We start from the raw sequence: 13,296 nt of genomic DNA on the forward strand, positions 1-13,296 counted from the left end.
GGGGAAAAAAGCAGTGAAAAAAGCCAAATGCACTCTGGAATTTATAAGCAAATGGTAAGAGAACATCAGGTCAGGTTGAGCCCAGTGTAGATGATTTATATACACCACGTGTATTCCTGGGATTTCTGTGGCAGTCTGTATAAGGTATAGAAAATGGCATGCTATTTCCCTATAGGAATGTTTCACTTCAAGGTTTTATTTAATACCGTGTGTGTGCATTTTTTTCAAGCATTGGATCACTGTGTGGTTTCTGAAGTGCTTTCTAAATTAGTAATATCAGGTGCTGGAATAATGTAATTACTACCCTGTCTTTGAAGTATTTCCATAAATGACTCTTCTCTCTGTTTCTTCATGCTCTCCCTTTGTTATATCTTTCCCTTTCCTTTCTCCCACCACCCTGTGAATACGCCACCTCATTTACAATTCCCGTTTCAGAGGGCAGGAGCGAAGTGCCAAGTTTTACCTGGCCCGCCAGCAGATATGTGGGACGTGGGAGGCCAGAGGCAGCTTTGCACTTCCATGTCCTTAACTGCTCTATAAGCGTCAAGCAGATGTTCAGTCTGAGCTGCTCTAGCTCCCTTCGTAGTGATCACATACCACAGAGGAGGAGGAAGACGCTGTGTGTGAGTCTGTTACACACCTAAAGGCTGTACCAGTGTGTTGGTGGCCATGGCGTATGAGAGAGCTCGGGGAGATGATAGTGCCTGTCTGTTCTGTCTCAGTTCTAGCAACCTCATACTCTGGAATTCTGCCTAACAAATGCAATTGGTGCTTTAACCGGCATCTTTTAACCTTTTGCCTGCAGGGAGCCCCTTTAAGTGCTCAATGAAAGAGGTAGAGGAGACAAAACCCATAGCTTACGGGTCAGGTAGTTCTATGTGGTCTGCAAATAAAATCATTATGCAGTGGCATTTATTCATTTATTTGCATCTTTCAGAAACTTGTAAGTATTTACTCTTCCTGATTGTCAATTTAAGCGTATTTAACAGTGGAAAGACACTTGGTGGCTCATGTGGAGCACAGGACACTCATTCCCTTACAAGTCTTTGTTTCAGATACAAGTTGGGTATGAAGTTTACCCAGTGAACCAAGGGGCAGATAGACTGTGGCTGGCGGTAGAAACAAAGGATCATAAGTGTGTGAAGACAATTCGATCCCTTCAGGCCAAAGATGAATAGCACTGTCAAAAAGTGATTGTCAGTGGAAGAAAGCCAAGACAATGGCATCAGAGGAATGAAAGTCAGGACCTAGCAGCACTGAGCAGCATTTCCTACTGTATGCAGTGCTAGTGGTGTATTTGGGAATCACGTTGTGTGCTTTTAAAAAAAAAAAGTTGCGTAGAAAAGAAATTCATTCATGTATTTCAGAAGTGTCCTCCTTTTAAAAAAAAAGCCATTTAAAGAAGAATTCTGACAGTAATAGTTTATGTTCCAGGTGTGTTTGTGGGTTTTTTCCCCTTTGGAAGTGGTGTAACCATATTTAAATTTTTCTTGTTTAGGTCACAGAAATGACTTTGGAATTGTCTCTTGAAGTATGGTAAGTATCTCATCCTTAGAAAAAGGTGGAAAAAATATTAGCAGCAAAGGTATTTTTTATTTTAGTCTATTAGAATTTTCTTAAAAACATGTCAGGTAGAGTACAAAAATTCCTTGTTTTAACATAGAAATACCAAGTACAGTAAAGTCAGGAGACTTTAAAATTGAGCATTATTTTCACATTGTAATTGTATCATTGACTTAAACACCATTACTTGTGCTAAGTGGTGTGCCCTTTCCAAATGTTTGCAGGATCAACGCCATCATATACGAATTTCTCATCCTGGTTTATGTTAACCTTTATGTTACCTTTTCAAGGACTTTTTCTCTAATAAACTCAGACATCAGGTTCAGCTGTTACCCTCATTATTTTACCTTCTCTGGTAACTTTGCGTCTCACATTAACTTTCAGCATATGTGGATACTCATTACAAAGCTGCCCCTGAAATGTATTTGAACGTTAAGAGCATGCAGTACTGAAGTCAGAGGTGAAGATCTCAGTAGGGCCAGGATTTCACCATGTCTAAAGCTAAGCGGATGCCTAGCTTAGACCTTTTTTTCTCCTTTTTTTTTTTCCTCTCTAGCTGTCTTTCTCCCACCTACCTAGGTGAAAGACCAAAAATCACCTTGAGGCATAATCCGAATAATATCTTTTAAGTCTAAAAATGAATACTGAGAACAAGACATTTAAAGAGTCTTTTTTTTTGTCTGTAACTATAAATAGCAGTGCTGAGCACTGTAACTGTAAATGTAGAACTCTTTCATAATGACTCTGGAGACTGACAAACATCCCCCAGGGATAATTTCTGCTATTCATTTTGTACTCGTAAAGATGCACATGTGGGTGGTCCTTGAGACCACCCCTAAACCTTCCTGGGTTTGTACGTTACAAGTATTTAATCCCTCTGACACTAAATGAGCAGAAGATGCTTGGCTGTGTCTTGCTGCTCTTGGGCAGTAGGCTTTGAAATATGTTAAACAAAAAGATCTGATCAAGTTCTGCTCTGTTATTCTCGGAGAAGTGGGAGCTGAAGTTGTACCTTTTATTTAAATACAGTATTGAGGTCTTTACACAGCCCTGTGTACATTTTTGATCACACAATATGGGGAAAAAGCTAGAGGAAAAGGTTTTTTCCTGTGGCCAGCCAGTACAATTTGTGCTGAGATCCATACAGTCGTTGATTGTAAGACTGAATGGATACAGAGTCAAAATTACCCTCTCTTCCCTTAACATGAACCTCTAAGTTAAGAAGAGTATATGTTAGTAGGAATGTACGAACATTTTTCATTGCGGTTCTTTGTTCAGTGGATAAACAGAGTATTCAGATTTCTAGACTGTAAATTTATAATTGTGAGTGGTGAACTCACTTGCTATATTTTAATTTAGTTCTTTTTAAGACCACATAAAGCACCACTGGAAGCTGCATAGTTTGTGTTTGGTTTTCACTAATATGAGAACAGTGACGTTTCTGTATCAAATGCACGTCTTAAAGACACAACATGCCATTGTCTTTTGCATCCATCACTCCATGAAATCAGCTGATGCAATTATGTCAGATGGCTAATCATAATTTTATTTTATTTCATCTTATGTAATTAATGAGGAATTTACTCTTATTTCCATTCATTTCCCGAGGTGATATTTTAAATTCTGTTTTGAGTTGTGCCTTTTGTTAAAGCCTGTCTGTTTTGCAAAATAGCTCTTCAACTGATCTCCGGTTCAGCATGGCTCTGTGTGATGAGGAGAAGAAATTTCGGCAACAGAGAAAAGATAACATCATGCACAGTATGAAATCGTTTCTAGGAGAGGAAGACAGCAAGAACTTGACCACTTCCCGTGATGTAAGTTTGGAGAGTTCACATCAAGAGTCGTATCACCTGCCTTGTCTCTCTAATGAATGGGACATATGAGGTAGAAGGGTTCCATGTAAAGACAAATGGCAGAAGCAAAAAAATTTCTTTTTTCTCTGTGCACTTACAGTCTTTAGAATGGAGAGTAATTTTTCTTGTGCTCTACATTGATAGATTAAAGTTCAAGGAAACAAAATCCTGTGCCAAAATGAAGCTTCGCTTAAATAAGTTTTAAGACTCCATTATGTGCAAAAGGACAAGACTGCGTAAATGCCATCACAGAATAGAAATCACAGCTTTTCTTTTGCACTGGCACCTTAAACAAACTGCTGTAACTGTTTCCTGGTTCTCTATTGTTTTATTCCTTGGCAGGCTGTGCCTAGGTTAAAATTGGGTAAAGGAGATAAATCCATGCTTTTCATTTTGCTCTGATTCTGAATTCCATCCTTTGTTAAGGTGTTGGTTCTGAGCTGAGATCGTCATCTGAAAAACGCCTAAAGGCCATGTGGAATATGGGCTACAGGCAAAGTGTGCGGTGGCTCTGGGCACGCACCCAGCTGCAGAATCTGCCCTTGCATGCTGGATATCCAGCCTCTGCTCTTCAAGTGGCCTTGGCTGTATGGCCTTCGTGTCTAAAGGATTAGGCAGGAAATGAGGTATTTTAATGTTAGAGTCAGCGTAGAAATTCTTTTCTTTCCTTCCTTTCTTCTTTAGCCCATTTTACAGGATTAGGGTTATGAAGTTTATCCTTAGAGAATGTGAGAGACTGCAGCTTTCATTGACTGGCTGGAGCTCTGTACCAAGGCAACAGAAAGTCAAGCCAGCAGATCTAGATGTGGTTTGGGTCACATCAGAGTGAGGAAGGGTGCTGAACCCTACTGATCATTTCATTGAATTCATAAAACACTGCATTATTTTGAGTTAATTAAGGATACACTTGATACAGATCCACTTGTTTTGTAGTAGCTTTTCCATCCTCCTCTTTCTTCCTTGCTTGGTCCTCATCCTGTTTTACTCCCAGAATTGTGACAGGAAGACTGTCTGTATGTCGGGGGTGTCATGCAATGAACAGAGTCAATAAATTAATCTGGGTTGATCGAGTCATTTTGTGCTTTTAGTATAAGCAGAATGTGACAGTCTTTTGCAGAAACCGGAACCAACACTGAAGAATTCCTTTTAAATTTCTATGAAGTTTTGAGCAGGTGGTAAATGCATTATTGTATGCTTTTGAGCTCTGTCTTGCATAGTAAACTGTGCTTGTGCGCACTTTCTGAAGAAGATGAAAGAATTTGACAAGTATCGTACATATTTTATTTGTAGAGCTATAAATTGTGCGTATTGTGAAGGAACATTTTCAAGGTTTTTTAATTTTCAGTTCAGTTACTTTAATCTTTACACATTCTTATCAGAATAGATATTTGTGGATGTGACATTAGTCTGATCTTCAACAGCAGAATAATATCTTTCTCAGAAAGGATGCAGATATTTTGCAAAGATCCAGTCAGGACTGGAGTGATATTCAGTGCCTGAAGTATCAGTTCTATGCAGGTGGTATGTTTGCATGAATTATTATAAACGCTAGGCAAGATTTTGTATTCTTTTCGTCATCATCTTCCCTTGGTATCCATCACTGTCTCAAATACTGGAAGTTTGTTAGTTAAATTGCATCTTCCAAGACCAGACAGTAATCTCTAATTGTTGGCTTATCAACCCTAGGAAGGACTGAGGTAATGCGATCCTCCCATTTTTCACATGCCAAGTGTGTGTTTTTAAGCTGACTTGTCAGAATTTTTAGCTGCTTCTAGCACTGAAAAAACCCTTTTTGTTCAAATTAAAATATAGTTTTGTCCTTATAGCCTGTCATTTTTACTTTTATTGCTACAGATGGGAGATAGCAGGAGGATTTATAAGATGTTTATAGCCTTAACATGGGATCAGAAGTTGGGAGACATTAATAATGAGTATTCTTGGCTGTCTATCTTGTTTAATCTTAAACAAGTCACTTACTCAAAGTTCACCTAAGTTTCTTCACCTGTGAGTAGCAGCACACGTGCCTTGCAGGGATGCTGTGGGACTTTAATACCTGTGAAATAATTATACATTCCTGGATGGGGAAGTGAGTACTTCCAAATTTCCTTACTTAATCTTGGGGCACGTTCTGAAAACACAGAGGATGAGATTTCTCGTACCTGTGTTATTGCTCAGTTTATTTTTATAGTTTTTGTTGCTTGAAACAATTTTCTAAAAATACCATAATCAATTAAAGAAAGGATAGAGTTCTCTAAGACTGGATTTACAAAACAATTTTTTAATAATCATCTGTGTACCCCATGGCAATTTTGTTTCCACCACAGGTATTCTTGTCCAGATTTTGTGCACTGTGTTTCCGGAGCATTTGGATAAAAACATCTACACCACTCATTCCCAAAACAAGATTTAATATGTTTTAGCTTTTTTTTTTTTTTTGCCAGATTACTGGAAAATATGGTTGAGCTCGCTTTTCCTAAAACATATCTTGTTTCCCAAATCCTTTTCATTTTCCTGCCCAGTTTGGTGATGAAGCAATCAGCATGTGTTGAGATGAGGCGCCCATTACTGAAGTGGAACTGTGCGGTGCTGAGCCTGTCCACACAGTACAGTGCCCCACGGATCCTAGAAACAGTACAGACGTATTGACAAAACACTTCATCTGTGTTGTTCAGTGGAGTTTGTTTGGATGACGTCTAAGCTGGTTTGTTCAAAACTAGCTTGGGTCCCTCAGCATTGTGCCGTGTGGAGTGACTATAGGAAAAACCAAGCCATGGCTGTTCGGTTGCTCAGAAGTGGGCACAACCGTATAGAATTGAGTGTGGCAGTGTGGCCAGGGATTAGACCAATGGGCTTTTGTCTCCAGGGCTTCTGAATTCAATTCACAGTTTTGCTGTTGACTCACTGCATCACTTTCTTGTGAGTCACTTAAGCTTTTGGTCTAAGTTTACTGATCTGTTTGAATGGGTTTATTACCTTTGCCCCAGTTTTACTGATTATCTACAAAGGACTTTGGGTTCAGAGTGCCTCAAAGAGTGGAGTGCGTCAGCCCCAGCCTGTGTACCTGGAGAAGCGTGCACGATATCTTTTCTCCATTCTTTCTCCATCATGAGCTGGCTTCTTGGTTCTTTTCCCTTTGTACTCTGTCTGCAGCTACTGCCCCCCTGCCTCTGCCCTATTTATCCTTGATGGCACCTTGTAAGATGGGTGTAAGTAGTCTCAAATTTTGCCAATTCTTGCCCTTAAATGTGTTGGAAACTGAATTGCAGCTAAAAAGCTGCTTTAACAAACCTACTTGCTTGGAAATGTGCTCTACCTTCCTCTGCAAAGCAGGAAAGAACTCTTAACCTTCATCACCTGACTTATGCCTACAAGTCAACTTGTATTCAGTTGTCTGAAATAAATGAATGTAAATGTGCAGTAGATGCTTCTCTTCAGTTATTTTTTCATCATTTAAAAGCTTTATTTGCTGTGGGAAGCTTAGTTAAGCTATGCCCTCTACTCTAGAGCTCTCTAGTCAAATTTCATTTCTGGAAATAAAGTAGTGATTGCAACTCTTCATATCCTGCTCTGGTATCAAGTGGAAATTAAGAGATACTATACATACACGTACTTCTCGGTATACCCATCTTCCCCCAGTATAGGAATCTATAAATCCCATAATTCCTGTGGATTAAGTATGCAGGGAGCATTCAGTGTAAGGATGCTAGTGACTCTTCTCGACATTCTTTATTGATCCTGCTTACAGATTTCTCTGCATCCTGAAGAAAACTCAGATTTTCCCTTGTGCTCATGCCACTGCACTGATGAAAAGATTTGTTGAATAGAGGTGCTTTGGAAGTGTTCTCACATACTTTTTCCAGGCTTGCACCTGCAAACCACTGTCTTCATCCTGTTGGGATTTGTCTCTGTAGGTTAATTAGGTGGTGTTTGTAAAGAGCTTTCAAAGCCTAATGTACATTATTAAATTTGTGATTAGTAATGTGGCTCTACTGTTCAAAGCAACTGCTCCGTTATTGGGGTGTTGGCTTAACAAAACAGGCATGTCCTAAATCTTTACCTTTGTTTTGTCATTTTTTGATAGATAGCTATCTCTGGAGGTTCATGATGAATGCTGATGCCAGTAAATACCTGTGGTTTCTATTACTAAAGCTTAACACTTATGAAGATAATAAAATAATATTATTGCATGAAGAATAAGCAGTTTTTGTGGTATGGAAGCCTCAAGAAATGTCTCAACATAGTTGGTCATTGTGCATGGTCATTTCCATGTGACTGTGTGTTTTCAGTCCTCAGGGGAGTTTCATGGGTTGGAGTGTGGAGACTGCAGATAGAAACTGAACTCAGTAGTCACATGGTTTCTTTTCTTATAACTAATCCCGTCTATTGGCACCTTAAATTGCATTTCAGTGAAATTTTTGACTGATTACCAGTTTGATCAGATAGGGACTTTCTGCACAACTATGTAATTCTTTTTATGCTTAGTAAAAACCAAGACATTGTTACCTTATCACCATTGAACAGTGGAAAATTCTTCTAGGTTTCGGAAACTGGAAACCAGGTGGGACCTTTGCTGAAACACTTGCTGATGGTAGCAAGTTAATTTTTAGAAGCACAGAATCATAGAATATCTTAAGTTGGAAGAGACCCATAAGGATCATCGAGTCCCACTCCCTACTCCTTGCAGAGCCACCTAAAACTAAACCATATGACTAAGAGCATCTTTCAAATGCTCCTTGAGCTCTGACAGGCTTGGTGCCATGACTACTTTCCTGGGGAGCCTGTTCCAGTGAGCGCCCTCTCAGTGAAGAACCTTCTAATGTCCAACCTGAACTTCCCCTGACACAACTTCATTCCATTTCCTCATGTCCTATGGCTGGTCACCAGACAGAGGAGATCAGCACCTCCCCCATGCTGTCGCCCTTGAGGAAGGTGTAGACTGCGATGAGGGCACCCCTCAGCCTTCTCTTCTCCAACATGAACAAGCCAACTGACCTCAGCCACTCATCCTAAGTCTTGCCCTTGAAACCCTTCAACCTGGTCACCCTCCCCTGGACACACTCTAACAGTTTGATGTCCTCCTTGTACTGAGGTGCTCAAACCTGCACACAGCACTTGAGGTGGGGCCGTACCAGTGCCATGTAGAGAGGGACAACCACCTCCCTCGACCGGCTAGCAATGCTCTGCTTGATGCACCCCAGGACACCACTAGCCCTTTTGGCTGCTGGGACACACTGTTGACTCCTGTTCAACTTGCCATCAACCCAAACCCACAGAGCCCTTTCTGTGGGGCTGCTCTCCAGCCTGTTGTCCCCCAGTTTGTAGGTATAACCAGGATTACCCCATGCCAAGTGGAGAATCCAGTACTCACATTCTATACAGCTGGTGATTGCCCAGCTCTTTAGTCTATGCAGATCTCTCTGTAAGGCCTCTCTATCCTCAAGGGAGTCCACAGCTCCTCCTAGTTTAGTATCATCGGCAAACTTACTTCACATACATTGAATTCCTGCGTCCAGATCATTTACAAAAGCATTAAAGAGTGCTGGCCCTAACATGGAGCCCTGGGGAACCCTGCTGGTGACTGGCCACCAGCCTGATGTCACCCCATTTACTGTAACTCTTTGAGCCCAACCGGTCAGCCAATTGCTCACCCAACGTAGGGTGGACGTGTCTGGCTGTGTGCTGGGTGTTCTGTCCAGAAAGATACTGTAAAAGACAGTATCAGAAGCTTTGCTAAAATTCAAAAACCTCACATCTGCTGGCTTCTCTTGGTCAACTAGATGGGTGACCTTGTCATATAAGGAAATTAAGTTGATTAAGCAGGACTTTCCCTTCGTGAACCTGTGCTGGTTATGACTAATGACTGCAGTGTTTTTCAGTAGCTCCCAGAATAACCTCCTCCATAATTTTATCAGGCACTGAAGTGAGACTGACAGGCCTGTAAATACCAGGGTCTTCCTTCTTTCCCTTCTTGAAAACTGGGATGGCATTGGCCAGCTTCTAGTCAGCTGGAACCTCTCCAGACTCCCAAGGCTGTTGAAAAGTAACGGAGAGAGGTCCTTGTTGTGTTTTAACCCTGTCTGGCAGCTGAGCCCCACACAGCTGCTCACTCACCACCCCCGGTGGGACAGGGGAGAGAATTGGAAGAGCGAGAGTGAGAAAACTCCTGGGTTGAGATAAAGACAGTTTAACAGGTAAAGCAAAAGCCACACACACAAGCAAAGCAAACCAAGGCATTCATTCCCCACTTCCCATGGCAGGCAGGTGTTCAGCCATCCCCAGGAAAGCAGGGCTCCATCACCGTAACGGTGACTTGGGAAGACAAACGCCATCGCTCTGAACATCCCCCTCTTCCTTCTTCTTCCCCCAGCTTTATATATGGAGCATGACGTCATATGGTATGGAATATCCCTTTGGTCATTGGGGTCAGCTGTCGTGGCCGTGTCCCCTCCAGCTCCTTGTGTACCCCCCGCCTCCTCACTGGCAGGGCAGTGTGAGAAGCTGAAAAGTCCTTGGCTGCTTGGCAACAACTAAAACATCAGTATGTTATCAGCGTTATTCTCATTCTAAATCCAAACACAGCACTAACCAGCTAACTAGCTCCTTCAGCAGCCCAAAGTCTGCTCTCCCCATAGCCAGGGTTGAGGTTTTGCTGGCAGTTTTTCTTCTATCACTATCTTGTTTTATTTTGCCTTCTTTCTAGATACTTGAAGACATTATGCAGTGGAAGGGAACAGTTTTGAATTCAGGGCTGTGAAAGCTGGGAAGTAAGAAGGAACAGAGTGCAGAATAACCCCCTTGTAGATATGTTTCCAGTATGGTGTCACTTGTAACTGGCTCTGCTTTTGCTCGCTTTGCTATCTCTTGGTAGCTGAGAAGGTGTACAGATACACATAAACTCTCCTTACCTCTCCTGTAGTTTTTGCAAGGTAGTTGTAAATGTGAGACTGTCTTCATACTATGTAGCAATATCAGATGTTTTTATTATAAAAGATGTTTTTCAACTCCTAGCCAAAATATTGTTTGTCTCTCTTCTGTTTCTGATCAGTAACTTTTACTGCTTTTGGCTCCGTCACAAAGCTAGCATATGGGTTAAAGCTGGTGTTTGGATTGCTGTAAAAATTTCTGTGGTTTTGTAACTAAATAGTTTATTTAAAAACTAAATTTAATATCTTCTCTATTTTGGATTATAGATAAGAAGGACAGACATTCTAAATTAATTTTGAGTATATTTTTATTTAGAAATTTTACTCAAGTGACGACTTCTTCAAATAGATTCTAATTCTTCAGAAAGCAGGCAATTAGAGTTCTAAGTAACAGGGCACTGTGGGGGCAGCAACTTGCTAATGCCGAGACTTGACATGGTTTATTCACTCACTTTGTAGACCTATTGGTTGTAGGTCTGAAGCAATGGCACGAATCTGTGCGAGTGAACTGAAGTTCTATACATCATTTCAGTAGACAGGAAGCTAAGGAGGGTCGTAATGATAGTATTTGACTTTCACTATATAGATATTTTTTATTATTTGACCTGAAGAATCAGAAAAATCAGGCATTACCTTTCTGCGCCTGTAAGGATTCTGCGCAGCGATGATATTGTGCCCTATTAGCAATAGTATTGGATAAAAAATACAATATAACAGAGTCGTAGAAATACTGTTTGGAAGGGGCCTGTGGAGGTCAGCTAGTCCCAGTGGTCCCTGGAAGGTGTGCTATTGCCAACACTCAGTTTACGCGCCCTTTTTGCCCACCTGTCTTCCCAGCCTCCTCCTAGCCGTGGCAGTACGCCAGGCGTGTGTGCTGTCCCACCAAGTCTGTGCTGTTCTGATTGTGTCATAGGCCTGTGACTGCACTTGAGCTTCCATTTTTTCTTCTTTGATGTCTCTGTGCATCCATATAGAGACATTTGAGGTAAGCGTCTGGACACTCCTCCTTCCCAGCAGGAACATGCAGGTCTCACTGCTGGCTTTCTCCCATACATTCCTCCTGCATTTGAAACATTTGCACCCTTCACTCGCTTAAGTCCCCGTTGTTGGAGTTAGTCTAAAGTCTTCCTCACTAAATTAGCAATTCTGTTCATGAAGATGTTCCTCACTCCATTGGTCAGGTGGATTCTTTATTTTCCCATGGAGCATCTTCATCAGCAAGCAAAGCTTCATTTCAAGAAGCCAAGAGTCTCACTAGTGACACCACCTGAGCCTGATATCATCTGCTTGAGCCATTCCTCTTCCAGACTAGAAAGATCAAGTCCACAGGCAACAGCCTTGTGCGCCTGTGCCCCCCGTTCTTGCTCCAAGAAGGGACAAAGCACCTCCCATCTGCTCAGGGTCTCCCCTGCTTGTATCACTTGCCCACATGGATGAGCAGCGAGGAGTAGCATCTGGAAGGCCAGGTGAGACTCAGCCATTTCTCAGCGCTGTCATGGATCTGGAGTCTGGGCAAGCAGCAAAGCTCCCTAAGCAATCACTCTGCCACTGTCGCTTGTCACTTTGCAGCACTGTTTCTTATCCAGTAACCTGTGATATCTGGTCCAAAATGCTCCCTGACAGCATTTTTTCCTCCTCTGTCACCAGAGCTGCAGGTGGAAAGGGACACTTCTCTCACTGCCAGAAGTAGCAAGCTTACAGCTCCCCCTCTCCTGGGAATTCATGCTTTCTTCCTGCCCTTGTGTTGCCTCAGTCATATCTTCCTTCTCATCTTGATGGGAACTAGACGCATTTAGTTTCCCTTTATATCCCTGCATGCCAGGTCCTTTGTTACGTGCCATCTGTTTGCACCTCCTGGTTGCTAATGCTCCCTAGGTACAAGGTAAATAGGAAGCTGGAAGGAAGTCTGCTCTGCCGCTCCGTGAGTTTTCCACCTTGGCAGAATCCCTCATGCTGTCAGCTGGTTCCTGCCTTCCCTCGCTTGTGATCAGTAGTGCTCTCCTCCCATGCTGCAGTCCAAAAGTACTCCTGCCCTCCAGCTCTTCATGAAGCAGAAGGGACTGAGTAAATAACATACAGATATTGTACATCACTCTTGGGCCCAGAGAACCTGAGGGGGGCAGGTAACTTCATTATGGTGCTGTTCTATTCTACATGCAGTGTTTAAAAGTCATATGTCAAAGTGTTTATTAAAGTATTTTGCCGTTCTCTTACACATGTACCACTAAGAGACTGCAGAACACCTTCTTTTTGGCTTGTTAGAACTTCTGTGCACAGGTTTGGAAAAACAGAGGTTTCTTCTGTGCTGTGAGATCTCTGGATGGTGACTAATTAATTGCACAAGGCTGGTATGTTTTCCAGTGATTGATGAATAACATTTATTTTACTACTTTTAAGTCTGTTTCAGAATTGGTGTGGTGATTATGTTCTTCTCATCTCTGCAGGTACCAGTGATAGCAATATTGGGTTCAGGAGGTGGATTTCGTGCCATGGTAGGGTTTGCTGGAGTCATGAAAGCACTTTATGAATCAGGAATTTTAGACTGTGCGACTTACATTGCTGGTCTCTCAGGATCCACGTGGTAAGCGTTTTTTCTTTTGTTTTTCTTCAGTTAAAGAACGAATTTTCATGAGAGTTGACTTACTTCTAAGGTTATAATTCACAGCAAGTTTTACACATACACCATCAGTACGGAAAAGACATACGGAGACAGCTGCCTTGTGGCATAGCAGGTCAGTGGGGCAAGTCTGCTGGTGGAGGCGTTTCAGAATGCCTCGACTGGTGAGGACAGCTCAGTCTCCAGGTGATCTTCCTAGGAGCTTTGATAGCAGGAACAGATGAAAAGAGGTGGTACTCATACGCACCCATGTTTCTGTACCAACAGCCAACACTGTACGTACGAGGACAGTGTAACTGATTCCTTCATCTTGATAACCAAAACCTTAAGAATTCAAGCT

At 41.9% G+C, this 13,296-nt stretch overlaps 1 protein-coding gene across 3 annotated transcripts in view; it reads left to right on the forward strand.

The window, feature by feature from the left end:
• Window positions 1-13,296, forward strand: part of PLA2G4A (phospholipase A2 group IVA) — a 110,456-nt gene that overhangs the window by 70,187 nt on the left and 26,973 nt on the right. For all 3 annotated transcript variants that reach the window (XM_075760562.1, XM_075760561.1, XM_075760560.1), the window contains exons 7-9: window positions 1,499-1,536; window positions 3,236-3,377; window positions 12,784-12,920. In XM_075760562.1, coding sequence (XP_075616677.1) covers window positions 1,499-1,536; window positions 3,236-3,377; window positions 12,784-12,920 — 317 coding nt within the window. The remainder of the gene's footprint in view (window positions 1-1,498; window positions 1,537-3,235; window positions 3,378-12,783; window positions 12,921-13,296) is intronic.

The sequence above is a fragment of the Balearica regulorum genome, chromosome 8, assembly GCF_011004875.1.
Source record: "Balearica regulorum gibbericeps isolate bBalReg1 chromosome 8, bBalReg1.pri, whole genome shotgun sequence".
Taxonomy (NCBI): domain Eukaryota; kingdom Metazoa; phylum Chordata; class Aves; order Gruiformes; family Gruidae; genus Balearica; species Balearica regulorum.